Source organism: Anser anser (genome assembly GCF_964211835.1).
Source record: "Anser anser genome assembly, chromosome: 1".
Classification (NCBI taxonomy): Eukaryota; Metazoa; Chordata; class Aves; order Anseriformes; family Anatidae; genus Anser; species Anser anser.
Window position 1 is genome coordinate 127933259 of NC_139720.1, and position 27322 is coordinate 127960580.

Below are 27322 nucleotides of genomic sequence, written 5' to 3' on the forward strand. Positions count from 1 at the left end.
ATGAGAACTTGAAAACCTGTCATGTTGTTGTCATCTTAAGATCATAAGCTTGTGAAAGCCTGCAGACTTATCTAATTCTCTTCCTCTTTTTAGTTGGTGAGAAAGTAATCCTTTTAGTAAAGAGAACAAAAACTTATAAGCTTAGAAAATTTGAATTTTCAAACTGAAACCAAACTGTAGTTATTAGAAGTGCTTAGTAGCATGTATTTGCCAGATAATTTGACAGAGGAATTGGAATGAAAGCTTTCTTAATTTAGCTGTTATCTATTCCTAAATCTATTTTGCTACAACTTGAATAATTGTTTTTACTTAAACACAAGCTAGTGTTTATTTCTCACGCATTACAGAAGAGAACAATTCCAACATCACCATGAAAAATAGGTTGAAATAATGACAAGGAACAGAGTGTGAAAGGTTTCATTACAGTAAAAACCAACTTCTGAGTTAAGTCAAAACTCCAAGAAAGTGAAATTAAATGTTTAAAATGTGTTTTGCTATAGTTTAGTCTGTAGTGCCCTCTGGTGGTACTGTAAATAACCTCTCAACTATTGTTACCCACGAAGATGAAAGCTATGTAAAAATATTTTACATAACTAAAAGCACGTGCTTATTCATTTTAGACCTTGGTACAGGCTTTACGTGAATGACTATGTATAAATTTTGTTTTTAAATAATAGTTTTGTATGCATTGACTTCTTTGTACACAGATTACTTGAGGTCAGTGTTTTTCTGACTGGTTGGTTGGAATGGTCTCTGTTCATATTTGCAATTTAGTGCAATAATTGCTTCTAGAATTGGCTCTAGTTTTGCTTAATTAGATTAATTTCCATTTATTTTTCTGATTTTTCCCATGTCTAGTTTAATGTTTCAGTTATTTGATATGTATGCAGCTATTTGAGGACAACTACATGTTATTCATCCTTTTTTTTTGTCTTAAAACTTTTACATGCCAATATTTTTGAGTTATTTCATTAATGTAGCACCTTTCTGTAGATTGTTTTGTGTTTACTTCTGAAGATGAACAATGTGTGAATAGTGCGTGGGGTAAGAAATATGAGAAAAGTAATTGAAGTGGCTTATCTAATGAAAAAGTTTGTGGACATTCCTGCGCTATCTCTGTGCATTTCATAGAAAGAGGAGCCGTGTTTTTGAAGTTTACATCTTTATGTACTTTTTTTTGCAGGTGTATGATGATGGAAAATATGTGTATGTAGTAACAGAACTTATGAAAGGAGGAGAACTGCTGGATAAAATTCTTAGGCAAAAATTTTTCTCGGAACGAGAAGCTAGTGCTGTTCTGTTCACAATAACAAAAACAGTTGAATACCTCCATGCACAAGGGGTAAGTTTTCACCTCGGCGAAAAAGCTTAAAGATGCAAATATTCTTCTCTTTCAGAAATAGAAACCCAAATCGTTATATGTTTTTCTTCACAGTAATTAAGTAATTTCTGGTAAATTATTACATTTCAACAAAAAATCTTACTACAATTATAACATTCATCATTGATTGTGTATATGTCCAGGTAGCAGTGATGGCACAACGGTTTCTCTTGTCCTTCATACAGTCTGTGAGCAGTTCTGTGGAATACGCAGATAATGATTAATAGGATATGAGAGGAAGTAAGCCAAGAAGTGATGCTGTTGCTTAGTGATGGGATCTAGTGTAGTCCCAACCTCATGCTGTGATAGACTCTGAACATCTATTATTTTCCACCTGTTACTCTTGAAATTTCTTCCCCTTCTTGCTTCTGAAGTTTGACTTGTAATTCCTGCGCCATAGCATCAGGAAGTTATAGTAAACTGGTAAGAAAAAGAAAATTAATGCTTTAAGATATTAATCTGGAGACAGAGGAAGTAGTTCAGAGAGAGAAGGCAAGTGTGGTAATTGCATGGCAAGAATGACAAGCTGTGTTGCTTTTTTAAGTAAGCGAGAAAAGTGGGACAGAGAAAAGGCAGAAAGCAAGGGTTCAAGGAAAAAGACAAGTTGATAACACCTAATTTAATTATTATCCAAGAAAAGAAGCTTCAGAATGGGTAGTACTCACTTTATTTGAAGAAACACAGGATACTTCAGCACACTTTTCTGTGAGCTCTTATTTCAGAAAACCTATGATCAAAATTATCTGGTGTATCTTATTGTGTGATTCATCACTTCATTCAAGCACTTGCTTGTGAGTAGTTTTTTGATCCTGTGTGTGCTAAGAATCTTTAGTCAGCAGCATCTGAGACATGAATAAACCTTAACTTCTGTACAGAAACAAATAATAGAATAGTGTCAAACATAACTTGATTCCTTTTGACCACATGGCCACAAAAGCCCAGTGTCTTCATGTTAAATAGGGGGTTGGGAGTGTTTTTTTGATTTATGTTTAATATTGGTATTTGTAAATATTGGCATTTTAACTTTCATTGTACTACATACTCTTTGGACCTTATGGAAACTTATGGACATTCAAATCCATTATACTGTCTAGAGCCATATATACTCTTTTCTGTACAGAGAGCAATGCATCTTGAGACTTTTAAGATAATTTGTCTTGTGCAGAAAATAGGTGTAACAGGTCATCTGATTTCAAAGATTGTCCTTACACTTTACAGGTTTTATTAAGGAGTATTGCAACATAGCTTCAGAGAAGATCAGATTCTGCCATAACTTTGGCAGCTTTTGTAGTTTTTTTTATCAAGTGTTTTACATCTCAAATGTATGCAGAACAACCATTGGGGAACCACTATAGGCTTTTATGAAATGTTAGTCCATTTGAAAATTATATCTTTATTATTTGACAGAGCTGTATTAAAAATTCTCCTTAATGTTTGGCTATAAATGTTTGCACTGAGATTAATTTAGTTTATCAGAATTGAATACAGAGAGTTATTCCAACAATAACTGGTGTGTGGTTATTTGACACGGGCTCAGCAGCAGCTAAGGACATCCACGATTTCAAAAGATACTGATAGCCGGAGGTTCTGATCTAAAGAGTCTTGTAGGTATATATGTTAAAATGGAAATACATGCATTTGCCCCTTAGAACAAAACATCTTGAACTGTCTGCAAAAATATATTTGTGTCTGTTTGTGGTTTTGCTGGGGTTTGTTGTTGGTGGGGTGGAGTTTCCAAGTTAGTTCCAAGTTAGAATTGCACTACTCTGGATACCACTGAGTGTCAGAATGCTACATTGATGTTAGAAGCTAGAAATCTGACAGTGATTACTGATGAGTTTGAAATTAAATAGCAGAATAGATGATTACAATAGAAACTGATTTCCTGTCTTAAGCTTATTGTATTTTGTGGTTTGTTTTTTTCCAGGTTGTTCATAGAGACCTGAAACCTAGCAATATTCTTTATGTTGATGAATCTGGTAATCCAGAATCAATTCGAATTTGTGATTTTGGCTTTGCAAAACAACTACGAGCAGAAAATGGTCTTCTCATGACTCCATGTTATACAGCAAATTTCGTTGCACCAGAGGTAAATACTAGTATAACTAATGCCTTGATTTCTTTGATGGGATTTTTTTTTGCTAGTTATGTGTTTGTTTCATTCTTGTATAACAAGTGAAATCACTTCAAGAACATTAAAAATCTAAGAGCTTAATGTTGTTATAGCATAATCTAAGCATTTTTTTTGCAGAAAAAAATATTTGTCTTCCTCAGGTTTTAAAGAGGCAAGGTTATGATGCTGCATGTGACATATGGAGCCTTGGTGTTCTGCTTTATACTATGCTTACTGGGTAAGTGGTTGTGTTTTCTTGTTTGTTGGCTTGCTTTGCTTTAGAACAGCAAACAAAAAGAATGTAAGCATATAAACAAAAAGAAATATAAGAAATATATATAAGCCCACTCTTGAAGATGTTTCTGTCAGGACAGTAGGATACTGATGACAATAGGACACTGATTATTCTCAGCTTCAACCCTAGTGAAAGTTAAATATGCTTTGCCTTTAACAGAATCCAAATTTGCAGGAAGTGATGTGAAAAATTCTCAGTTCCTCATGTCTCATCTATTTCAGGTGTTTAATTTCTGCTTTATTGTGATTTAGCAGTAAGAGTTGGTTGTTTAAGTGAAAATTAGCTGAATAAGCAGCATATATTTTGAAGGAAATATGTTGCAAATATAATTGCAGTGCTTTGAAGCATGATTGTGGGTAAAATTCAGCTGTTGAATAGTTTGAAGTGATGCAATTAGGATACAATAAATGCTATAGAAATATGTTTGTATGCAACAGCCATGATGTGTATAAAAGATGATAAATAACTAATTCAACAAGTTCAAAACTAGTTCCACAAGTTCAAAAGATAGCTGCTGTTGCACCTGCTAAATAAATTCTTTTTATGCTGGATTGCTTTGTTCTTTTTTTAGTGGCATTGCAGTATTTTCAAATAATGATAATGTTATTAACTCTTAAAGAAAGTGTTGAATATATTTGTTTTTAAATATACATATAATTCTTTTTTGTTTTGGATGCTCTGATAGCAGCATGAATGCTTATAGCGAAGCAAGTAAAATTGCTACACCTTATAGTATCAAAACAGTATTCTTTTTCAGATACACGATGAAGTCTTCACATTTCATTGCATAATAGCTTTATTACTTCACTAAGATATGAAGGTTTAAGGACTACTTTATGTAATTCAGGAACCACCAATAGTTAGGTTTCTTAGAACCAGTAAAGCAAGAATACATATGGTAAGAACAGTCAGTGTCATGCATTTTCATACCTGTTAAGAATAAATCTTCTTTCAGCTATTTAGCTATCTGTTGCCTATAATTATGTTGAACTTGTTGAATATTGTAATCATTTATAATAACAGTTGAGGTCCAGATTATGGAAGTAATTAACATTGACATTGTTTGCTTAAATAGCTACACTCCTTTTGCAAATGGTCCTGATGATACCCCAGAGGAGATTTTGGCCCGAATAGGTAGTGGGAAGTTCTCTCTCAGCGGTGGTTATTGGAATACTGTATCAGATACAGCAAAGGCAAGTATATTTGCTTAGTCCTTTGGGGGATGAGAAATAGATTTCAATATAACGTGTTGCTAATAATGTATATGTCATATCATATATACATGATTTGATAAATTTCATCCATTATTATTATTACTTCAAAATACTGATCTGATCCCTTATATATTAACAAGTTTTTATGTTTATGATCCTTTTGTGTTTCAACAGTCACTTGCAAGTAGGAAGAAAATTAGGGCTGCTTTATACTATAGTTGTTAACAATTGTCCTTAGAAATAGAGCACATTTTATCAGTGTTCGCATAGGTGTGTAATCATCTGTGTCACACTGTAATAAAACTTAATGTGGAAGAATGACATTCAAAAAAATCATTCAGAAAATCTAAATCAGGAGACTGAAAATATTAGAAGTTACCATGTGCCCTACTGATTCAGGCTAGAAACGTATTTCACATTTTTCTGTTTGGGTGAGTTCTTCAAAGTTACGCAAGACAGTTCATCTCATACTCTTTCATTAGGATTTTAGTAGTTTATTTGTTGAAGTACTAGAATTCAACCTTCAACGTGCAGAGTTGTTGAAAGATTGTTAGACACTGGGAAGATAAGCAAGGGGAAGGATCTATTTTCTCAGTTGTTTCTTTCTAAGTTGTGTTGCCTAACGTCCATTAAGTTGCATAACTAAAAGACGTAGTGTTAGGTATTGCTCAGCAGCTTTTTAGCTGCTTCAAATGGATGTTATGAACCTATGTTTATACTACTAAAATTTTCAATTTTGAACTGTAGTAAGTTTTAAAGCTGAAGTTTTACTGTTACTTGCATTGATTCCTTGTATATTATTGACAGGATCTTGTTTCAAAAATGCTTCATGTTGACCCACATCAAAGACTGACTGCAGCCCAAGTTCTTAGCCATCCCTGGATAGTTCACTGTGACCAGTTGCCTCAATACCAGCTGAACAGGCAGGATGCTCCACATTTAGTGAAGGCAAGTAGATATTTGTTCATTTTTTCTGTTTAGCCATAATAACTGTAAAGAAAAGAGTTAAAAATTTAAAGATATACATATAAAGTTACTGTAGATTGTGTTTTTTCTAAATACTGTTTAATAGTTACAACTGTTGGTTTAAGTTGCTTTAAGCAATAAAGTGATCTTGTTATATATAAAATAGGATTTCATAAGAGCCCATTTGCTGTGAATAAATATAATATGTTTGAAAAAGACTTTTCATTTTCTGAGGTTTGAAAGTTATTTGACTTTTAAGGAAGTTAAACTTACCAGTATGAAAATGAAGTAAAAAAAAATCAATTTTCTAAGTGGAAATGTCAGGTGACTATAGGGGAGGTGAAAAATAGTTGAGCTAATTTTAAAGGGGTTTTTTTGTTTTTTTTTTTTTAAACAAGTCAAATTCTTCAAAATTCTACTCCTGTGTATTCCACACTACCATCAGTTTTGCGTGGAAAGAAAAACTGTCATGCAACTTTAAAGGGATCTGAAAAATATAATTAACATTCCCTTTGAGTCAGTTACTAGAAATTTCTAGCATCCAAAAACAAGTAGAAAGAGGGGCAAGTTTTGATCCCATGGCTTACAATGTTGTGTTTTTAAAAGTATAAGAAATCTTATGTGCTGAATAATGTTGGTGATTGTTAAATACTTTGTTGAAAATGGAAGAGGTTATGGAAGTTATAAGCAGGGATGGCCCACCAAGTATTTCACAGAGCATGGAGAGAGAACTTGATTTTGCAGTACTTCTTATACCTTCTGGTTTTGGTTTTTTTTTTTCCTTAATCAGGATAAAAATCACTTTAAATTTATTTGTTATATGCGAGTTTTGTAGCGTAACACTGCTGTTATCTGAGTAACGCAGTGGTGTGTTTCTGTTTCGTAGGTGAAAATAGACTGGAAGTTAAAACTTGTTCAGAATGTCTAACACTTAATGTTGTGTGATCTATAATAAGTGCGTCACTCACGATGTAATCTTCTCATTTTTCCCCTCTGGCATTCTCACAACAGGGTGCAATGGCAGCAACTTATTCTGCTTTGAATCGTAATCAGTCACCAGTTTTGGAGCCAGTTGGCCGTTCTACTCTTGCTCAGAGGAGAGGTATAAAAAAAATTACCTCAACAGCCCTGTGAAGTGACCTCACCCAGATATTTGGTACCATGGTATAAGATGATAGCACAAATCATGGCGACAGGTAGCACATATCTGACAGATACCTGCAAGCACACTCTGTCCCAGCTGGTACCTATAATGCTGCTGCTCCTGCTGCTGCTACTGCTTTCATCTATTCTCGCTTTAAACTGTTGATGGCAAGTTACTGATCTTACTGGAGCTTCAAATGGAGTGACAAGTGGAAACACGATGAAAATGATCATGTTCACAATTGAATAAACCAGAAGAATTACAAATGCCACCTCTGTCAGAAATACACTGAATAAAGCACTCTGCACCACATAGCATTATTTTTTATAAGGAATATTTTTTGTCCCCTAACATATTCTTTGTTACAGGTAGAGATGGACAGTTTATGTTAAGCACTTAGCTTAAACGATCTGTTTATATTAGCACTATATACTTTGTGCCATCCAACATTTTGTATGTTTTTGTAAACAGTTCATGAGCAGCACATTTCTGTGCTGTTTTCTTTAATGTATACATGCCTTGTTTTACTTAGATATTATTAACCATTTTGACAACTAAGTCTGATTAAACAGTTCACCTGGATTAATCAGTATTGTTGGACAGCTCTAAAAGAAGCCTGACTGTTAAACAGCTATTGAATGTAATACTATGAATACGTATTTCTCCTTGCCTATGTTTTTTCTACATTTCCATGTTGTTGACGCTGCATGTCATGTTATAAAAATCAGGATGCTGTTTATAGTATTCAAAATTTAAACAGTGGATCTCTCGCCATACTATATATACAATAGATGATATAACCCAGAGAAAAGATAACTTGCTCCATATCTCACTATGTGTTCTGTTCCTCCTCTCCTCCCTTTCATTTTGCCCCATTTAATCTCTGGACTCAGGAATCATTGCTAAATACTTTCTGATAGAGGACATTTCTATATTGTTTATTCTTATAATCCCTTCTTAATATTTTATCTCTGTTCTGTGACTTTTTTGTTTAAGCTGCAGAGGATTTGTTCAATGAATGTTGGTATTATAGAAGAAAGGCAGCACTGAAGATAAAGCAAAACATAATGTCCGCTAATAAGCCCGGAAAAAGCAGGTGTAAACTGCATTCACTGTAGTTGCAAAACTGATGGATCCAATGTTCTGCCAGTTATTTTCTCATAATTTTAAGTGACAGCCTAAACAAAATGCAGAGAATCATCCTGATCTGTCTGGGATTGGAAAGGGTCGTTGCAATTTACCAGGAAAAATAGTATTGTCCCAGGTCAGGTAAAGCAAAACTGTTGAGAAATGAATGTTCTCGCTTTTCCACATCTGAAAGCAAATTTGTAATAAGGGTGGAAGACTCATTTTCAAATACTAATGCTAACTTTTAATGCTCCGTTCTCCTGGTATCTTCAGTAGTTAAAGACAAGTCTTGATGGCTGGTCTTGAAAGCTCAGTTGCCCAAATGAGAAGGCACGCTGGAAGGTGTCTGAATTGGGGTGAGTAACCAGCTCCACCAAAATACTGGGCTACGTCAGCTCGATCCAGATATGAAAATGGTTGTTACGACCTCCAGCTTTAATAAATGTAGATCCAGGTGAACACCTCTGTGTGAACCAATACAGTTGAAAAAGTAAAAGCTGCAATTTTGCATGAGAAGGTGTTTTCTTGATTAGTAGTATTAAGTTTTCTTTGTAGTGATTAATTTGCTGCTTTCCTTGAAATCATCAGAGGTTTGTTGGGAGTGGGCGTCATCTTTACGACACCACAGATTTGCTTTATGTGAATGTGAGAATGTTCCTTTTGACACAAGTTTTCCTGAGTTCTTTGGGGAAACTCCCTTTGTTAAGCTTGCAATGAATCCCATTTCATTTCCCTTCTTAAAAATCTGTTAAATATTTAATCCGTGATGATAACTTGCCCCAGTGCTGCTCTCATTTATTTGGCAAAGCTGCTAGAAAATCAGACTCCCTAAATCCAGGTCTAGTCATCAATACTCCAAAGATGTATTTTTTATTTATATTTTTTGCTTTTACATGCGTAATGTTCTTCATATATTACCTTTAATGGCTAAGGAATCGGTTTAGGAGCAAAGATACTTAAAGGACCGTCAGTCTCAGAAACTTAAACACGCAGTTCTCCGGGGCAATTAGCATTTTTCCCTTACTTGGTGCTCTAGCGTTGAAGTTTACTTCAGCTGTACAGGTGCATCTACCCTTTGTTCAAGAAACGTCTTCAGCTAGTAGCAGAAAAAGGCCATCTTGACTTTTTGTTGTTGTTTGACAGTGTCTGCACTTCCAGACGTATTTAAAAAAAAAAAACCTTCTTGCTTTTCAGAAAATGTATTTTCAGCTCTATAAGTGATTGTAAGTCAGGCTTATCAAATCCTAGAGATCATGCCTTCTGGAATTGTTTTTTAAAAGTGTTAATCTGAATATTGTCATATCTAGTCAATAAACAAGATTTAAAACTGATACTGTTGAAGTAAAGGAATGGCAGCACTTGCTAACGTGTTGGTAATAGTATTCCAGTTCAGGAGGGAATTTCTCCCATGTTCCCAATGTGCACAGGTAGCTGGCACAGAACAGATTGAAAGGAGGTCTTAAGATGCTTCCCTATTGGCAATTGTCCATGTTAAAATAATCTAAAAAATCTCAGTAGTTCAGCCGTTTTTTGTAGCTCTCAGGCTCACTGGTCATGAGTCAAATAGCCGAGCAATGTCAACTCCTGCATTTTAGGTTATCTACATTCTCAAGTAAGCTGATAATTTAGTCTAGACTTGACAGATGTCGCTACTGTTTTGTATGTAGTGACACAGGATGAACATTTAGATGCCAGCAAAACGGGACAGTTTAGTGTACGATCACTTGAATGTGTTAAAGTCTAGATCCACTATTTTTTTCAAAGTTGCTTTCTAGACAAAGTAAGAAATGGCCCATCTATGCAGGTAGTACGTTTTACAGGCTAGACGTGCTTATATACCTTACCTGCATTTTTGGATCCACGTTCACAGCTTTCACATTTACTTTTGGTTTTGTAGTTGCAGTTTTTAAAAGCTGTAAAGAAATCCACATAATGCTTCTTTGAGTCCTAGCACCTTTCTGTTAGAATGTATGGGTGAGACACTGTTAGATTCTCTGCTGGACTGCTGCTTGGTGCAAAGCATAGCAGGGGACTCTAGGATACCAAGTTGTGGAGGATTTAAAAAAATAAAATAAAAAAAGGCAAAAGAAAAAAATAGAAATGCAGGTGAATTTCCTATATGTAGGCCATCATTTATTTTTAGTGTGAAATTACTGTACTCGAGAGCATGAGAGAAGGGAGGGGGAGAGAGTAGTTGCAATACTCATTTAATGCCATCTGTATCTAGTAGGGGCAAAGTTCTTCATTCAATGTTACAGTGATTATGAATAAAACTTATAAGGAATTTTTCAAGAGAATATTTAAAACTTTTCTAAAGAGTTAAGGGCGTAAGAAAATAGATTTGCGCGTCCGGGATTTGTTTGTTTTGTTTTGCTTTTGTAAATGTGGTGTACCAACTAAAGCTGTGCTTTTCTATTACTGGAAGGAAAGGATTCAAGGTATGCTGGTCCTCACTAAGCAGCAGTGGTTAATGGATGAATTTTCACTTATGAAAATGATGTAAATTAGCTTTATCTTGATACTCTTGACCTAATCAAAGGGAAGGTGTACTTACGAGGGATGTAATTATTTTGCAACCTAGTTGGGGGGGAGTCTACGTAAAAACATTTTTAAAAAATGACAAAATCACAGATAAAATATTTTTCTACAATTCTGTACAATCATACTTTATACTGGTTTTCTCAGCATGGCACGTGAGTGAGTCTAAGGTACTATTCCAGGAAGTCAGTGGTATCGTACCTTATTCTAGACCATTACAATAGCATCTGATAGATGCTTGGCACTGCTGTCATAGAATTGAAATGCTAGTTTAAAAAAAAAATGTACTGAATACTTTAAATGATTGTTTTATTCAGAGTTTGATCTAGGAAATGTTCCAATCATGCTATTACTGTGTAATCAGAACTGTTCCAGGTGTAACTATGAACAGTTCTGGAGAGATAACCTTGCTTGTACTCCTGTCTAATGGCAGGTTTTGTAGTCTTCAAAAGAAATTGAAATTTCTACTATTGAATAAACTTTCAAACATACTCCAAGTTGCTTTCTTGGATAGTCATTTGTTCTGCCCAGTTATAAATCCGTCGTGCGTGCCCATCGCTAACACTGGACTGCATTTGCAGCGTACTGGGGTGGTTTTACTCGGGTGGGCAGCTAAGCTTCACACAGCCACTCTCTCACTCCCCCTTCTCAAAGGGGAAGGGGGAGAAAATACGACACAAAGGGCTCAAGGTTTGAGATAAGGATGATTTAATTAAAGGGAAAGGGAAGAGGAAAAACAAACAAACAAAGCAAAGGCCCCACGGAAGCACAGAGAGAGAAAAGCAGTTACTCTCTACTTCCCACCAACCAGTGATGCTTGACCACGTCCTTGAAGCAGGGTCTCAACGCACATAGCCGTTGTTCGGGAGGACAGGCGTTTTCACAGTGAGAGCCCACCCCTCCCCTCTTCTTCCTTTTTCCACCTTTTATTGCTGAGTGTGACACCACATGGCACGGAATACCCCCTTGGTTGGGTTAGGTCAGCTGCCCTGGTGATGTTCCTTCCTCACTTTTTGCCCACCCTCAGCCTGCTGGCCCTGGGGGGGTTGGAGGGAGTCCTGATGCGGTGCCAGCACTGCTCAGCAGCAGGCACAGCACCGGGGTGATACCGGCGCTGTTCTAGCTCCAGGTGCAGAGCACAGCGCTGTGTGGGCTGCTGCAGGGACAGCTAACATCCCAGCCAGAGCCAGCACACCCAGCCTGGGCAGAGACCCCGGATCCCCAGGCACTGCGCTGAGCCCCTGCAGCTGGGCAGCAGCACTCCTGAGCAGCAGCGGCTGCAAGAGGCAGCGGTGCGCTTTGCACTTACCTCACCTAACAGCAGGCTGCGGAAATCCTGCTGTTGTCAAATGACTACTCAGAAATGTAACCACTGCTAACATACACCCAAGCCCAAAGATCATCTCTTTATTACAGGGAAGAGAGGGAGCCAAAGGCTAGCGTCCCCCAACGAAGTTTCTCCTAGACAATCAGGAGAAGACACTCAGGGACAGTTCAAACTGTTCAAACAATATAATTTATTAGCTTTTTACTTAAACTAAGGGTTCTAGAGGGGATCCGCTCCCCTAGCAACGTGGGCAGCTGCTGTCCGGGTGGTAATGGGAGGCTCTGCTGCAGGACTCCTGGGAACAGCATCTTCAGCTGGATCAGGTGAGACGCTTCAATTCACAGGTTTGCTGGAGTCCCGAAACACAGCTGCAGGATTGTCCTTATGAACTACAAATCTATTTCTATTCAGGTGACTAATTGATATGGCAAACATCTCCTAACAAACAATCTTAACTATTTTGACTATTCTTATACATCTATGTATCTAATTTTTGAAGGTATTCCTCATTGGAAGCTTAAAGGAGAGCCATTGAGTTGGTCGTTGGAGCAAAGGAGGGATGAAATAGCTAGGTTGTTCTCATCGACATTTGCAAACAACCCCATCTCTGCCTGCAGCTCGAAAATGAAAGGGGATCTCTGGAGGGAGCTTGCTGATGCAGAATGTGTCCCTGCCATCTCTTCCATTATGTTCTCCATCTCAAGAAGCTTTGGCAGCAAGGACTCCCTGAGCAGACCCACAAGCAGATGTTGGTGGTGGAAGTGCACTTCTTCCCACTCCTCCTGTTCCTCCATCAACTCATCCTCAACTTTTTCATCCTCTTCCTCTCCTACATCCCCATCCACACTGGTTGAGCTCCGTGGGTCAGAATCACCATTGGTGTCAGCTTGTCTCTGCCTGGGCAGCCAGTACATCCCAAACAGGATGAGAAGGATTTCGGCAAGTGCCCAGAACTGCCAGTGGTGGCACGCAGCGAGGAACACGAACAGTGTGCTGTTCCTGCGCTCCAGCTCACTTCCTTCTTTGACCTCCTGCAGCAGCCACGACATCTCCTCCCTCAGCATTTTCTCTCGCTCTTGAATGAGGTCTTGGGTGACCTTGTCGGGCTGGTCCCCAACCTTGAAAGCGAGCTGAAGGAGGCCCAGCACCGACAGGAGGTGAATAACACCGGTAGCCATGGTCTGGAGGAGATGGGAGAGAAGGGGGCTCAGCAGGGCTGGGTGCGAGGGAGCTGGTGGCAGGGGGAGAAGGGACAGGAGCCAGAGAGACGCGAGGGTAGGTAGGAGAGGGGGCAATGGAGCTTGGAGGCAGCAAGGGCAGGGTTTGTGAGCGCTGCACGTACAGGGCCGCAGGCCACCCCAGGCAAGTGTCTGTGCGCAGCTGTCAGGTGTGCAACAGGGCCGCGAGCCCTGGCCAGAGGTGGCGTGGGGACCATCCTGCAAAGCTCTCCCCATGAGCAGCCCTGGGCTGGGCTTTGCCCCGGGCAGGGGTGCTGAGAAGGCAGGTGGCACCACAGTGCGCTCTCCCAGGCCCCATCCCCTGTGGGGCAGCAGCGTCTCCTGGGGCCACAGGTGCCTGCCACATCCCCGAAGCCTCTGGGCACTTGCCCTCGCCGGGGCACCTCTGTGCCCAGCCCAAGGCCCTCCCCAGAGTGGCTGCGCCCTCATCCCAGGCTTAGAAACCACCCTGGGGGCTGGCGTTTGTGCCCCTGACCCTGCCCTCGGCCAGCCTTCCCCCCGCCTGCCGCACTCACCGATGGCCTGAAGCGCACTGTACACAGAGCCCCGGTGACAGTCCCCATGCCGACTCATCCCAGTTCTGTTGTGGGCACCAGAGCACCATGGTGACCACCGCAGCCCTGGGAGGCCCCAGTCCATGTCCCCAGTCTCGGCTCAGCATCACACAGCTGCCCCGTGCACCCCAAACCCCAGCCCTGGCCACCGCAACGTGCAAAGCACAAACCCTACAAGCCGGTCATCTTAGGGTCCTGTCTCTGCTTCTGTGTCTTGTGCACCCCGGAGATACGTGCTTAGCTTTGCTACTGCTTGAACCTGCAAGGGGAAAGCTGCAGCCCCATTCCCCAGCGTGGTTGTTTTACCTAGGTAGGCAGCTGAACTCCACCACAGGCACTCTCTCACTCCCCCTCCTCAGACGACAAGGGGAAGGGAAGAAGAAAAGGAAAGAAACAACTCACGGGTTGAGATAAGGATAATTTAATTCAGGGAAAAATTAATCATTAAGGGAAAATATTATTAATTAAAAAATTTAACTAAAGGAAAAAAAGGGAAAGGGAAAAAAAAAAAAGCAAAGGCTGTGTGGAAGTGCAGAGGAAAGAAATTACTCTCTACTTCCCACCAACGAGTGATGCTTGACCACATCCTTGAAGCAGGGTCTCAACGCACATAGCCGTTGTTTGGGAGGACAGGCGTTTCCACAGTGAGAGCCCACCCCTCCCCTCTTCTTCCTTTTTCCACCTTTTATTGCTGAGTGACACCACATGGCATGGAATAGCCCTTTGGTTGGGTTAGGTCAGCTGCCCTGGTGACGTTCCTTGCTCTCTTTTTGCCCAAAGGGCAAATAGGGGGGTTACAAACACTGTCTTGGGCCTGGAAAGGCAAGTGCTGGGACGTCATGGTACACCAGACAGAATTGAGTCTGACAATGGGAGTCATTTCCGAAACAATCTTGTCACCTCCTGGGCCAAGAGGCATGGCATTGAGTGGGTATATCACACCCTTATCACCCACAAGCCTCTGGGAAGGCTGAGGGATACAATGGACTGTAAAAGACTATGTTAGGAGGGTGCTGGGACATGGAAACAATGGGACATAAATCTACCAGAAGCCACTTGGCTAGCTAGCAGCAGAGGGTCCGACAACCATCGCGGTCCTGCTGAAACAAAAACCCTACACACGGTGAGAGGAGCTAAAGCCCCCACAGTGCATGTAGGGAAGCGGATGGGGAACGCGGTGTGGGTTGCTCCTGCCTCGGTAAAATACTCAGCAGCAGGCACAGCACTGGTGTGATACTGGCGCTGTTCTAGCTCCAAGTGCAGAGCACAGCACTGTATGGGCTGCTGCAGGGACAGTTAACGTCCCAGCCAGAGCCAGTACAACCTCCACCCCTTATTCCGTAACATTCGTGTCGCTCTCAGGGCCCCCACACTTTAGCATAGAACTATTCTCATCACTATTGTTCCTTGTCCCTTAAGAGACTGATAGGTAGGTACATCTTTTCATTCTATAGGTCTTTCTCAAAAAATGTTCAAAGGAACTGGTGATGATTTGGTCTTCATCTGCCAAAGCGGTCACTCAGGACCAGCAGTGTCGGATTTCTGGTTGCCAGTACCTGCTTGGCTCGAGTCGTTACTGCACTTGCCCGGTTCCTTGCGAAGTGGACCTATCGTTGATCCTGCAGTGTCTTCCTACAACATAAAACTTACAGATTAGTTTTCTCCCCAGCTTAAATCTCCTTGAGGCATGCACCTCATATCCCCATTCTTTTGCATGACCCACCAGGTATACCCCAGTCCTTGGGCGAAGACAATCCCATGAGTGGGTTTGCATTTTACCGAGGCAGGAGCAACCCACACTGCCTTCCCCATCCACTTCCCTACATGCACTGTGGAGGCTTTAGCTCCTCTCACCGTGTGTAGGGTTTTTGTTTCAGCAGGACCACGATGGTTGTCGGACCCTCTGCTGCTAGCTAGCCAGGTGGCTTCTGGTAGATTTATGTCCCGTTGTTTCCATCTCCCAGCACCCCATTGTTTCCATCTCCCAGCACTATGTTACAGCAGTAACATAGTCTTTAACAGCCCATTGTATCCCTCAGCCTTCCCAGAGGCTTGTGGGTGATAAGGGATGTGATATACCCACTCAATGCCATGCCTCTTGGCCCAGGAGGTGACAAGATTGTTTCGGAAATGACTCCCATTGTCAGACTCAATTCTGTCTGGTGTACCATGACGTCCCAGCACTTGCCTTTCCAGGCCCAAGACAGTGTTTCAGGCCGTGGCATGGTTTACGGGGTACGTTTCCAGCCACCCAGTAGTTGCTTCTACCATGGTGAGTATGTACCGTTTGCCTTGGAGGGTATGTGGGAGTGGCCTGCTATAGTCAATTTGCCAGGCCTCACCATATTGAAACCCTAGCCACCTCCCCCTGTTCCAGGGAGATTTTACCCTCACGGCTCTCTTGATCGCAGCACAGGTCTCACACTCGTGGGTAACCTGTGTGATGGCCTCAATGCTCAGGTCCCTGTCTCGATCACGAGCCCATCTGTATGTGGCATCCCTCCCCGGATGTCCTGATGTTTCATGGGCCCATCGAGCTACAAACTGCTCACCCTGACGTGGCCAGGCCAGGTCCGCCTGAGACACTTCAATTTTTGAAGTTCGATCCACTTCTTTGTTGTTCTGATGTTCTTCGGTAGTGTGACTCTTGGGCATGCGGGCATCTACCTGACTTCCCTTCACACCCAGGTTTTCTGCCCGGGCAGCAATATCTTGCCACAGGGTAGCAGCCCAGGTAGGCTTACCTCTGCTCTGCCAGTTGCTCTGTTTCCATTGCTGCAACCGCCCCCACCGGGCATTTGCCACCATTCAGGAATCAGCGTAGAGGTGCAGTGCTGGCTGTTTTTCTGTTTCGGCAATCTCTAGGGCCAGTTGTATGGCTTTCCCTTCTGCATACTGACTCGACTCACATTCCCCTCCTATGGCCTCCTTAACTCGTTGTGTGGGACTCCACATGTTAGTGTTGGGGAGAATCGAATGGATGTTTTATTAATGTCTCTTATTCCTAAGAGACATTTATACAGCGCTGTGTGGGCTGCTGCAGGGACAGCTAACACACACACACTCACACAGACACACACACACACACACACAGACACACACACCCACACCCACACCCACCCACACACCAACACCCACACCGACACACCCACACACCCAGACACACACAGACACCCACACACACCCACACACACCCACACACAGACACACACGGACACACACACTCACACACACACCCACCCCCACCCCCACCCAGAGCACGCCCAGCACCGGCAGCACCTGCCCAGCACCGCGGCTCCGGCTCCTCCGTGCCGCCAGGGGGCGCGTTGGGGCCGGGCCGCAGCAGCCCCGCGCCTTCCGTCCCCGCCGCCCACCCCGCGCGCAGCCGCCGCTCGCGGAGCCGCCCGCAGGCCCAGCCGCCGCCCTCCGCCGCCCCGCGCCCGGCGCCATGCCCAAGAACAAAGGTGAGGCCCCCCCCGGCCCCGCCGCCCCCTCCCCTCCCCTCCCTCCCCGCCGCCCCGCGGCCCGGCCGGCCGCCTTCCCCCGGCCTCGGGGCCCAGCCGCGGCCTCCCCCCCGGGGCCGGCCCCGCCGGCGCGGGAGGGAGGAGGGGAGAGGGGAGAGGGGGGGGCCCCGCGGCCCGCCCGGGGCTGCCCTGCCCCGAGCCGAGCCCCTCCGCCGCCTCCCGGGGGGAGCGGGGCCGCCCGGCCGCTGCCACGTGTGGGCCTGCTGCACCGCGCCCGGCCGCGGCCCGCCGGGTGGGGGCGGAGCGGGGTTGCAGGGCGGCCGCGGTGGGGTCGGGAGGGTCTGGGGGTGGGGGTGCTAAAAAGCCCCGTGAAGGCGGCGGGCGGCCCCGGGCGGCGCGGGGGGGTTGAAGGCGTGGGGCTGTGCGCTGCTGGGAGCGTGTCGCTGCTCGGGTAAAGGTGGGAGGTGGAAACGGGGAAACGAGCACAACGGCCGGATCTGGACGGGGCAGTCAGACGTGTCGTGTGGAAAACAGGCACAAAAATCCCCAGAAGTCCGGTTACTTCGCTTATTGTATTCACAGAATCATTGTCGTAGTCACGTTATAAAAATCGGGATGCTGTTTATAGTATTCAAAATTTAAACAGCGGATCTCTCGCCATACTATATATACAATAGATGATATAACCCAGAGCAAAGATAACTTGCTCCATATCTCGCTAGGTGTTCTGTTCCTCCTCTCCTCCCTTTCATTCTGCCCCGTTTAATCTCTGCACTCAGGAATCATTGCTAAATACTTTCTGATAGAGGACATTTCTATATTGTTTATTCTTATAATCCCTTGTTAATATTTTATCTCTGTTCTGTGACTTTTTTGTTCAAGCTGCAGAGGATTTGTTCAATGAATGTTGGTATTATAGAAGAAAGGCAGCACTGAAGATAAAGCAAAACGTAATGTCCGCTAATAAGCCCGGAAAAAGCAGGTGTAAACTGCATTCACTGTAGTTGCAAAACTGATGGATCCAATGTTCTGCCAGTTATTTTCTCATAATTTTAAGTGAGAGCCTAAACAAAATGCAGAGAATCATCCTGATCTGTCTGGGATTGGAAAGGGTCGTTGCAATTTACCAGGAAAAATAGTATTGTCCCAGGTCAGGTAAAGCAAAACTGTTGAGAAATGAATGTTCTCGCTTTTCCCCATCTGAAAGCAAATTTGTAATAAGGGTGGAAGACTCATTTTTAAATACTAATGCTAACTTTTAATGCTCCGTTCTCCTGGTATCTTCAGTAGTTAAAGACAAGTCTTGGTGGCTGGTCTTGAAAGCTCGATTGCCCAAATGAGAAGGCACGCTGGAATGTGTCTGAATTGGGGTGAGTAACCAGCTCCACCAAAGTACTGTGCTACGTCAGCTCGATCCAGATATGAAAATGGTTGTTACGACCTCCAGCTTTAATAAATGTAGATCCAGGTGAACACCTCTGTGTGAACCAATACAGTTGAAAAAGTAAAAGCTGCAATTTTGCCTGAGAAGGTGTTTTCTTGATTAGTAGTATTAAGTTTTTTTTGTAGTGATTAATTTGCTGCTTTCCTTGAAATCATCAGAGGTTTGTTGGGAGTGGGCGTCATCTTTACGACACCACAGATTTGCTTTATGTGAATGTGAGAACGTTCCTTTTGACACAAGTTTTCCTGAGTTCTTTGGGGAAACTCCCTTTGTTAAGCTTGCAATGAATCCCATTTCATTTCCCTTCTTAAAAATCTGTTAAATATTTAATCCGTGACGATAATTTGCCCCAGTGCTGCTCTCATTTATTTGGCAAAGCTGCTAGAAAATCAGACTCCCTAAATCCAGGTCTAGTCATCAATACTCCAAAGATGTATTTTTTATTTATATTTTTTGCTTTTACATGCGTAATGTTCTTCATATATTACCTTTAATGGCTAAGGAATCGGTTTAGGAGCAAAGATACTTAAAGGACCGTCAGTCTCAGAAACTTAAACACGCAGTTCTCCGGGGCAATTAGCATTTTTCCCTTACTTGGTGCTCTAGCGTTGAAGTTTACTTCAGCTGTACAGGTGCATCTACCCTTTGTTCAAGAAACATCTTCAGCTAGTAGCAGAAAAAGGCCATCTTGACTTTTTGTTGTTGTTTGACAGTGTCTGCAGTTCCAGACGTATTTAAAAAAAAAAAAACCTTCTTGCTTTTCAGAAAATGTATTTTCAGCTCTATAAGTGATTGTAAGTCAGGCTTATCAAATCCTAGAGATCATGCCTTCTGGAATTGTTTTTTAAAAGTGTTAATCTGAATATTGTCATATCTAGTCAATAAACAAGATTTAAAACTGATACTGTTGAAGTAAAGGAATGGCAGCACTTGCTAACGTGTTGGTAATAGTATTCCAGTTCAGGAAGGAATTTCTCCCATGTTCCCAATGTGCACAGATAGCTGGCACAGAACAGATTGAAAGGAGGTCTTAAGATGCTTCCCTATTGGCAATTGTCCATGTTAAAATAATCTAAAAAATCTCAGTAGTTCAGCCGTTTTTTGTAGCTCTCAGGCTCACTGGTCATGAGTCAAATAGCCGAGCAATGTCAACTCCTGCATTTTAGGTTATCTACATTCTCAAGTAAGCTGATAATTTAGTCTAGACTTGACAGATGTCGCTACTGTTTTGTATGTAGTGACACAGGATGAACATTTAGATGCCAGCAAAACGGGACAGTTTAGTGTACGATCACTTGAATGTGTTAAAGTCTAGATCCACTATTTTTTTCAAAGTTGCTTTCTAAACAAAGTAAGACGTGGCCCATCTATGCAGGTAGTATGTTTTACAGGCTAGACGTGCTTATATACCTTACCTGCATTTTTGGATCCACGTTCACAGCTTTCACATTTACTTTTGGTTTTGTAGTTGCAGTTTTTAAAAGCTGTAAAGAAATCCACATAATGCTTCTTTGAGTCCTAGCACCTTTCTGTTAATTGTATGGGTGAGACACTGTTAGATTCTCTGCTGGACTGCTGCTTGGTGCAAAGCATAGCAGGGGACTCTAGGATACCAAGTTGTGGAGGATTTAAAAAAAAAAAAATAAAAAAAGGCAAAAGAAAAAAATAGAAATGCAGGTGAATTTCCTATATGTAGGCCATCATTTATTTTTAGTGTGAAATTACTGTACTCGAGAGCATGAGAGAAGGGAGGGGGAGAGAGTAGTTGCAATACTCATTTAATGCCATCTGTATCTAGTAGGGGCAAAGTTCTTCACTCAATGTTACAGTGATTATGAATAAAACTTATAAGGAATTTTTCAAGAGAATATTTAAAACTTTTTTCTAAAGAGTTAAGGGCGTAAGAAAATAGATTTGCGCGTCCGGGATTTGTTTGTTTTGTTTTGCTTTTGTAAATGTGGTGTACCAACTAAAGCTGTGCTTTTCTATTACTGGAAGGAAAGGATTCAAGGTATGCTGGTCCTCACTAAGCAGCAGTGGTTAATGGATGAATTTTCACTTACGAAAATGATGTAAATTAGCTTTATCTTGATACTCTTGACCTAATCAAAGGGAAGGTGTACTTACGAGGGATGTAATTATTTTGCAACCTAGTTGGGGGGGAGTCTACGTAAAAACATTTTTAAAAAATGACAAAATCACAGATAAAATATTTTTCTACAGTTCTATACAATCATACTTTATACTGGTTTTCTCAGCATGGCACGTGAGTGAGTCTAAGGTACTATTCCAGGAAGTCAGTGGTATCGTACCTTATTCTAGACCATTACAATAGCATCTGATAGATGCTTGGCACTGCTGTCATAGAATTGAAATGCTAGTTTAAACAAAAAAATGTACTGAATATTTTAAATGATTGTTTTATTCAGAGTTTGATCTAGGAAATGTTCCAATCATGCTATTACTGTGTAATCAGAACTGTTCCAGGTGTAACTATGAACAGTTCTGGAGAGATAACATTGCTTGTACTCCTGTCTAATGGCAGGTTTTGTAGTCTTCAAAAGAAATTGAAATTTCTACTATGAATAAACTTTCAAACATACTCCAAGTTGCTTTCTTGGATAGTCATTTGTTCTGCCCAGTTATAAATCCGTCGTGCGTGCCCATCGCTAACACTGGACTGCATTTGCAGCGTACTGGGGTGGTTTTACTCGGGTGGGCAGCTAAGCTTCACACAGCCACTCTCTCACTCCCCCTTCTCAAAGGGGAAGGGGGAGAAAATACGACACAAAGGGCTCAAGGTTTGAGATAAGGATGATTTAATTAAAGGGAAAGGGAAGAGGAAAAACAAACAAACAAAGCAAAGGCCCCACGGAAGCACAGAGAGAGAAAAGCAGTTACTCTCTACTTCCCACCAACCAGTGATGCTTGACCACGTCCTTGAAGCAGGGTCTCAACGCACATAGCCGTTGTTCGGGAGGACAATGAGAGCCCACCCCTCCCCTCTTCTTCCTTTTTCCACCTTTTATTGCTGAGTGTGACACCACATGGCACGGAATACCCCCTTGGTTGGGTTAGGTCAGCTGCCCTGGTGATGTTCCTTCCTCACTTTTTGCCCACCCCCAGCCTGCTGGCCCGGGGGGGGTTGGAGGGAGTCCTGATGCGGTGCCAGCACTGCTCAGCAGCAGGCACAGCACCGGGGTGATACCGGCGCTGTTCTAGCTCCAAGTGCAGAGCACAGCGCTGTGTGGGCTGCTGCAGGGACAGCTAACACCCCAGCCAGAGCCAGCACACCCAGCCTGGGCAGAGACCCCGGATCCCCAGGCACTGCGCTGAGCCCCTGCAGCTGGGCAGCAGCACTCCTGAGCAGCAGCGGCTGCAAGAGGCAGCGGTGCGCTTTGCACTTACCTCACCTAACAGCAGGCTGCGGAAATCCTGCTGTTGTCAAATGACTACTCAGAAATGTAACCACTGCTAACATACACCCAAGCCCAAAGATCATCTCTTTATTACAGGGAAGAGAGGGAGCCAAAGGCTAGCGTCCCCCAACGAAGTTTCTCCTAGACAATCAGGAGAAGACACTCAGGGACAGTTCAAACAGTTCAAACAATATAATTTATTAGCTTTTTACTTAAACTAAGGGTTCTAGAGGGGATCCGCTCCCCTAGCAACGTGGGCAGCTGCTGTCCGGGTGGTAACGGTGATACTGGGAGGCTCTGCTGCAGGACTCCTGGGAACAGCATCTTCAGCTGGATCAGGTGAGACGCTTCAATTCACAGGTTTGCTGGAGTCCCGAAACCCAGCTGCAGGATTGTCCTTATGAACTACAAATCTATTTCTATTCAGGTGACTAATCGATACGGCAAACATCTCCTAACAAACAATCTTAACTATTTTGACTATTCTTATACATCTACGTATCTAATTTTTGAAGGTATTCCTCAGTGGAAGCTTAAAGGAGAGCCATTGAGTTGGTCCTTGGAGCAAATGAGGGATGAAATAGCTAGGTTGTTCTCATCGACAGTTGCAAACAACCCCATCTCTGCCTGCAGCTCGAAAATGAAAGGGGATCTCTGGAGGGAGTTTGCTGATGCAGAATGTGTCCCTGCCATCTCTTCCATTATGTTCTCCATCTCAAGAAGCTTTGGCAGCAAGGACTCCCTGAGCAGACCCGCAAGCAGATGTTGGTGGTGGAAGTGCACTTCCCACTCCTCCTGTTCCTCCATCAACTCATCCTCAACTTTTTCATCCTCTTCCTCTCCTACATCCCCGTCCACACTGGTTGAGCTCCGTGGGTCAGAATCACCATTGGTGTCAGCTTGTCTCTGCCTGGGCAGCCAGTACATCCCAAACAGGATGAGAAGGATTTCGGCAAGTGCCCAGAACTGCCAGTGGTGGCACGCAGCAAGGAACATAAACAGTGTGCTCTTCCCACTGTCCAGCTTGCTTCGTTCTTCAACCTCCAGCAGCAGCCACGACATCTCCTCCCTCAGCATCTTCTCTTGCTCTTGAATGAGGTCTTGGGTGACCTTGTCGGGCTGGTCCCCAACCTTGAGAGTCAGCTGAAGGAGGCCCAGCACCGACAGGAGGTGAATAACACCGATAGCCATGGTCTGGAGGAGATGGGAGAGAAGGGGGCTCAGCAGGGCTGGGTGCGAGGGAGCTGGTGGCAGGGGGAGAAGGGACAGGAGCCAGAGAGACGCGAGGGTAGGTAGGAGAGGGGGCAATGGAGCTTGGAGGCAGCAAGGGCAGGGTTTGTGAGCGCTGCACGTACAGGGCCGCAGGCCACCCCAGGCAAGTGTCTGTGCGCAGCTGTCAGGTGTGCAACAGGGCCGCGAGCCCTGGCCAGAGGTGGCGTGGGGACCATCCTGCAAAGCTCTCCCCATGAGCAGCCCTGGGCTGGGCTTTGCCCCGGGCAGGGGTGCTGAGAAGGCAGGTGGCACCACAGTGCGCTCTCCCAGGCCCCATCCCCTGTGGGGCAGCAGCGTCTCCTGGGGCCACAGGTGCCTGCCACATCCCCGAAGCCTCTGGGCACTTGCCGTCGCCGGGGCACCTCTGTGCCCAGCCCAAGGCCCTCCCCAGAGTGGCTGCGCCCTCATCCCAGCCTTAGAAACCACCCTGGGGGCTGGCGTTTGTGCCCCTGACCCTGCCCTCGGCCAGCCTTCCCCCCGCCTGCCGCACTCACCGGTGGCCTGAAGCGCACTGTACACAGAGCCCCGGTGACAGTCCCCATGCCGACTCATCCCAGTTCTGTTGTGGGCACCAGAGCACCATGGTGACCACCGCAGCCCTGGGAGGCCCCAGTCCATGTCCCCAGTCTCGGCTCAGCATCACACAGCTGCCCCGCGCACCCCAAACCCCAGCCCTGGCCACCGCAACGTGCAAAGCACAAACCCAACAAGCCGGTCATCTTAGGGTCCTGTCTCTGCTTCCGTGTCTTGTGCACCCCGGAGATACTTGCTTAGCTTTGCTACTGCTTGAACCTGCAAGGGGAAAGCTGCAGCCCCATTCCCCAGCGTGGTTGTTTTACCTAGGTAGGCAGCTGAACTCCACCACAGGCACTCTCTCACTCCCCCTCCTCAGACGACAAGGGGAAGGGAAGAAGAAAAGGAAAGAAACAACTCACGGGTTGAGATAAGGATAATTTAATTCAGGGAAAAATTAATCATTAAGGGAAAATATTATTCATTAAAAAATTTAACTAAAGGAAAAAAAGGGAAAGGGAAAAAAAAAAAAGCAAAGGCTGTGTGGAAGTGCAGAGGAAAGAAATTACTCTCTACTTCCCACCAACGAGTGATGCTTGACCACATCCTTGAAGCAGGGCCTCAACGCACATAGCCGTTGTTCGGGAGGACAGGCGTTTCCACAGTGAGAGCCCACCCCTCCCCTCTTCTTCCTTTTTCCACCTTTTATTGCTGAGTGACACCACATGGCATGGAATAGCCCTTTGGTTGGGTTAGGTCAGCTGCCCTGGTGACGTTCCTTGCTCTCTTTTTGCCCAAAGGGCAAATAGGGGGTTACAAACACTGTCTTGGGCCTGGAAAGGCAAGTGCTGGGACGTCATGGTACACCAGACAGAATTGAGTCTGACAATGGGAGTCATTTCCGAAACAATCTTGTCACCTCCTGGGCCAAGAGGCATGGCATTGAGTGGGTATATCACATCCCTTATCACCCACAAGCCTCTGGGAAGGTTGAGAGATACAATGGACTGTTAAAGACTATGTTAGGAGGGTGCTGGGACATGGAAACAATGGGACATAAATCTACCAGAAGCCACTTGGCTAGTTAGCAGCAGAGGGTCCGACAACCATCGCGGTCCTGCTGAAACAAAAACCCTACACACGGTGAGAGGAGCTAAAGCCCCCACGGTGCATGTAGGAAAGCGGATGGGGAACGCGGTGTGGGTTGCTCCTGCCTCGGTAAAATACTCAGCAGCAGGCACAGCACTGGTGTGATACCAGTGCTGTTCTAGCTCCAAGTGCAGAGCACAGCACTGTATGGGCTGCTGCAGGGACAGTTAACGTCCCAGCCAGAGCCAGGACAACCTCCACCCCTTATTCCGTAACATTCGTGTCGCTCTCAGGGCCCCCACACTTTAGCATAGAACTATTCTCATCACTATTGTTCCTTGTCCCTTAAGAGACTGATAGGTAGGTACATCTTTTCATTCTATAGGTCTTTCTCAAAAAATGTTCAAAGGAACTGGTGATGATTTGGTCTTCATCTGCCAAAGCGGTCACTCAGGACCAGCAGTGTTGGATTTCTGGTTGCCAGTACCTGCTTAGCTCGAGTCGTTACTGCACTTGCCCGGTTCCTTGCGAGGTGGACCTATCGTTGATCCTGCAGTGTCTTCCTACAACATAAAACTTACAGATTAGTTTTCTCCCCAGCTTAAATCTCCTTGAGGCATGCACCCGATATCCCCATTCTTTTGCATGACCCACCAGGTATACCCCAGTCCTTGGGCGAAGACAATCCCATGAGTGGGTTTGCATTTTACCGAGGCAGGAGCAACCCACACCGCCTTCCCCATCCGCTTCCCTACATGCACTGTGGAGGCTTTAGCTCCTCTCACCGTGTGTAGGGTTTTTGTTTCAGCAGGACCGCGAGGGTTGTCGGACCCTCTGCTGCTAGCTAGCCAAGTGGCTTCTGGTAGATTTATGTCCCGTTGTTTCCCTCTCCCAGCACCCCACTGTTTCCATCTCCCAGCACTATGTTACAGCAGTAACATAGTCTTTAACAGCCCATTGTATCCCTCAGCCTTCCCAGAGGCTTGTGGGTGATAAGGGATGTGATATACCCACTCAATGCCATGCCTCTTGGCCCAGGAGGTGACAAGATTGTTTCGGAAATGACTCCCATTGTCAGACTCAATTCTGTCTGGTGTACCATGACGTCCCAGCACTTGCCTTTCCAGGCCCAAGACAGTGTTTCAGGCCGTGGCATGGTTTACGGGGTACGTTTCCAGCCACCCAGTAGTTGCTTCTACCATGGTGAGTATGTACCGTTTGCCTTGGAGGGTATGTGGGAGTGGCCTGCTATAGTCAATTTGCCAGGCCTCACCATATTGAAACCCTAGCCACCTCCCCCTGTTCCAGGGAGATTTTACCCTCACGGCTCTCTTGATCGCAGCACAGGTCTCACACTCGTGGGTAACCTGTGTGATGGCCTCAATGCTCAGGTCCCTGTCTCGATCACGAGCCCATCTGTATGTGGCATCCCTCCCCGGATGTCCTGATGTTTCATGGGCCCATCGAGCTACAAACTGCTCACCCTTACGTGGCCAGGCCAGGTCCGCCTGAGACACTTCAATTTTTGAAGTTCGATCCACTTCTTTGTTGTTCTGATGTTCTTCGGTAGTGTGACTCTTGGGCATGCGGGCATCTACCTGACTTCCCTTCACACCCAGGTTTTCTGCCCGGGCAGCAATATCTTGCCACAGGGTAGCAGCCCAGGTAGGCTTACCTCTGCTCTGCCGGTTGCTCTGTTTCCATTGCTGCAACCACCCCCACCGGGCATTTGCCACCATTCAGGAATCAGCGTAGAGGTGCAGTGCTGGCTGTTTTTCTGTTTCGGCAATCTCTAGGGCCAGTTGTATGGCTTTCCCTTCTGCATACTGACTCGACTCACATTCCCCTCCTATGGCCTCCTTAACTCGTTGTGTGGGACTCCACATGTTAGTGTTGGGGAGAATCGAATGGATGTTTTATTAATGTCTCTTATTCCTAAGAGACATTTATACAGCGCTGTGTGGGCTGCTGCAGGGACAGCTAACACACACACACTCACACAGACACAGACACACACACAGACACACACACACACACACAGACACACACACCCACACCCACACCCACCCACACACCAACACCCACACCGACACACCCACACACCCACACACACAGACACACACAGACACCCACACACACCCACACACACCCACACACACCCACACACACCCACACACACCCACACACTCACACACCCCCCCACAGAGCACGCCCAGCACCGGC

General features: G+C 44.4%; 3 protein-coding genes across 12 annotated transcripts in view; 1 reads left to right on the forward strand and 2 right to left on the reverse strand.

The window, feature by feature from the left end:
• Positions 1-21414, forward strand: part of RPS6KA3 (ribosomal protein S6 kinase A3) — an 84932-nt gene extending 63518 nt beyond the window's left edge. For 3 of the 4 annotated variants that reach the window (XM_083850060.1, XM_083850059.1, XM_083850061.1), the window contains 6 exons: positions 1184-1342; positions 3309-3470; positions 3656-3732; positions 4865-4982; positions 5811-5951; positions 6981-11276. In XM_083850060.1, coding sequence (XP_083706186.1) covers positions 1184-1342; positions 3309-3470; positions 3656-3732; positions 4865-4982; positions 5811-5951; positions 6981-7103 — 780 coding nt within the window. In that variant the 3' untranslated portion in view covers positions 7104-11276. Of the gene's footprint in view, positions 1-1183; positions 1343-3308; positions 3471-3655; positions 3733-4864; positions 4983-5810; positions 5952-6980; positions 11277-18517 lie in introns of those variants that run through there. The other variant, XR_014588637.1, reaches the window with a different exon arrangement.
• LOC310904889 (uncharacterized protein) lies at positions 10548-17358 on the reverse strand. 4 transcript variants are annotated; one of them, XR_014588670.1, is made up of 3 exons: positions 17178-17358; positions 16643-16845; positions 10548-15530 (listed from the first exon to the last, which is right to left on the reverse strand). XR_014588670.1 is itself a non-coding variant. In XM_083850181.1 (3 exons), the coding sequence occupies exons 2-3, from the start codon at positions 13905-13907 to the stop codon at positions 12613-12615; spliced, it is 723 nt and encodes a 240-aa protein (XP_083706307.1). In that variant the 5' UTR covers positions 13908-15530; positions 16643-17037; the 3' UTR covers positions 10548-12612. The 4 variants fall into 4 exon arrangements, 2 of the variants coding, with proteins under 2 accessions (XP_083706307.1, XP_083706306.1); XM_083850181.1 differs by lacking the exon at positions 17178-17358 and having other exon boundaries at positions 10548-13287; positions 13860-15530; positions 16643-17037; XR_014588671.1 differs by lacking the exon at positions 17178-17358 and having other exon boundaries at positions 16451-17037.
• LOC310904859 (uncharacterized protein) lies at positions 20963-27288 on the reverse strand. 4 transcript variants are annotated; one of them, XM_083850100.1, is made up of 2 exons: positions 26775-27288; positions 20963-25662 (listed from the first exon to the last, which is right to left on the reverse strand). In XM_083850100.1, the coding sequence occupies exon 2, from the start codon at positions 24113-24115 to the stop codon at positions 22748-22750; it is 1368 nt and encodes a 455-aa protein (XP_083706226.1). In that variant the 5' UTR covers positions 24116-25662; positions 26775-27288; the 3' UTR covers positions 20963-22747. The 4 variants fall into 4 exon arrangements, with proteins under 4 accessions (XP_083706226.1, XP_083706227.1, XP_083706228.1 ...); XM_083850101.1 differs by lacking the exon at positions 26775-27288 and having other exon boundaries at positions 20963-23419; positions 23992-25977; XM_083850102.1 differs by lacking the exon at positions 26775-27288 and having other exon boundaries at positions 20963-23419; positions 25587-25946.
• Positions 27289-27322: the final 34 nt, after the last annotated feature.

Excerpts from the sequence above, each read along its gene's own strand:
- LOC310904889 (XM_083850180.1), bottom strand. The coding sequence starts at position 16,696 with ATGCCCGGTGGGGGCGGTTGCAGCAATGGAAACAGAGCAACTGGCAGA. Across the intron at positions 13,288-16,642 it reads GAGCAACTGGCAGAGCAGAG|ACCATGGCTACCGGTGTTAT; the intron begins GTAAGCCTACCT and ends CATCTCCTCCAG.
- LOC310904859 (XM_083850100.1), bottom strand. The coding sequence starts at position 24,115 with ATGGACTGGGGCCTCCCAGGGCTGCGGTGGTCACCATGGTGCTCTGGT.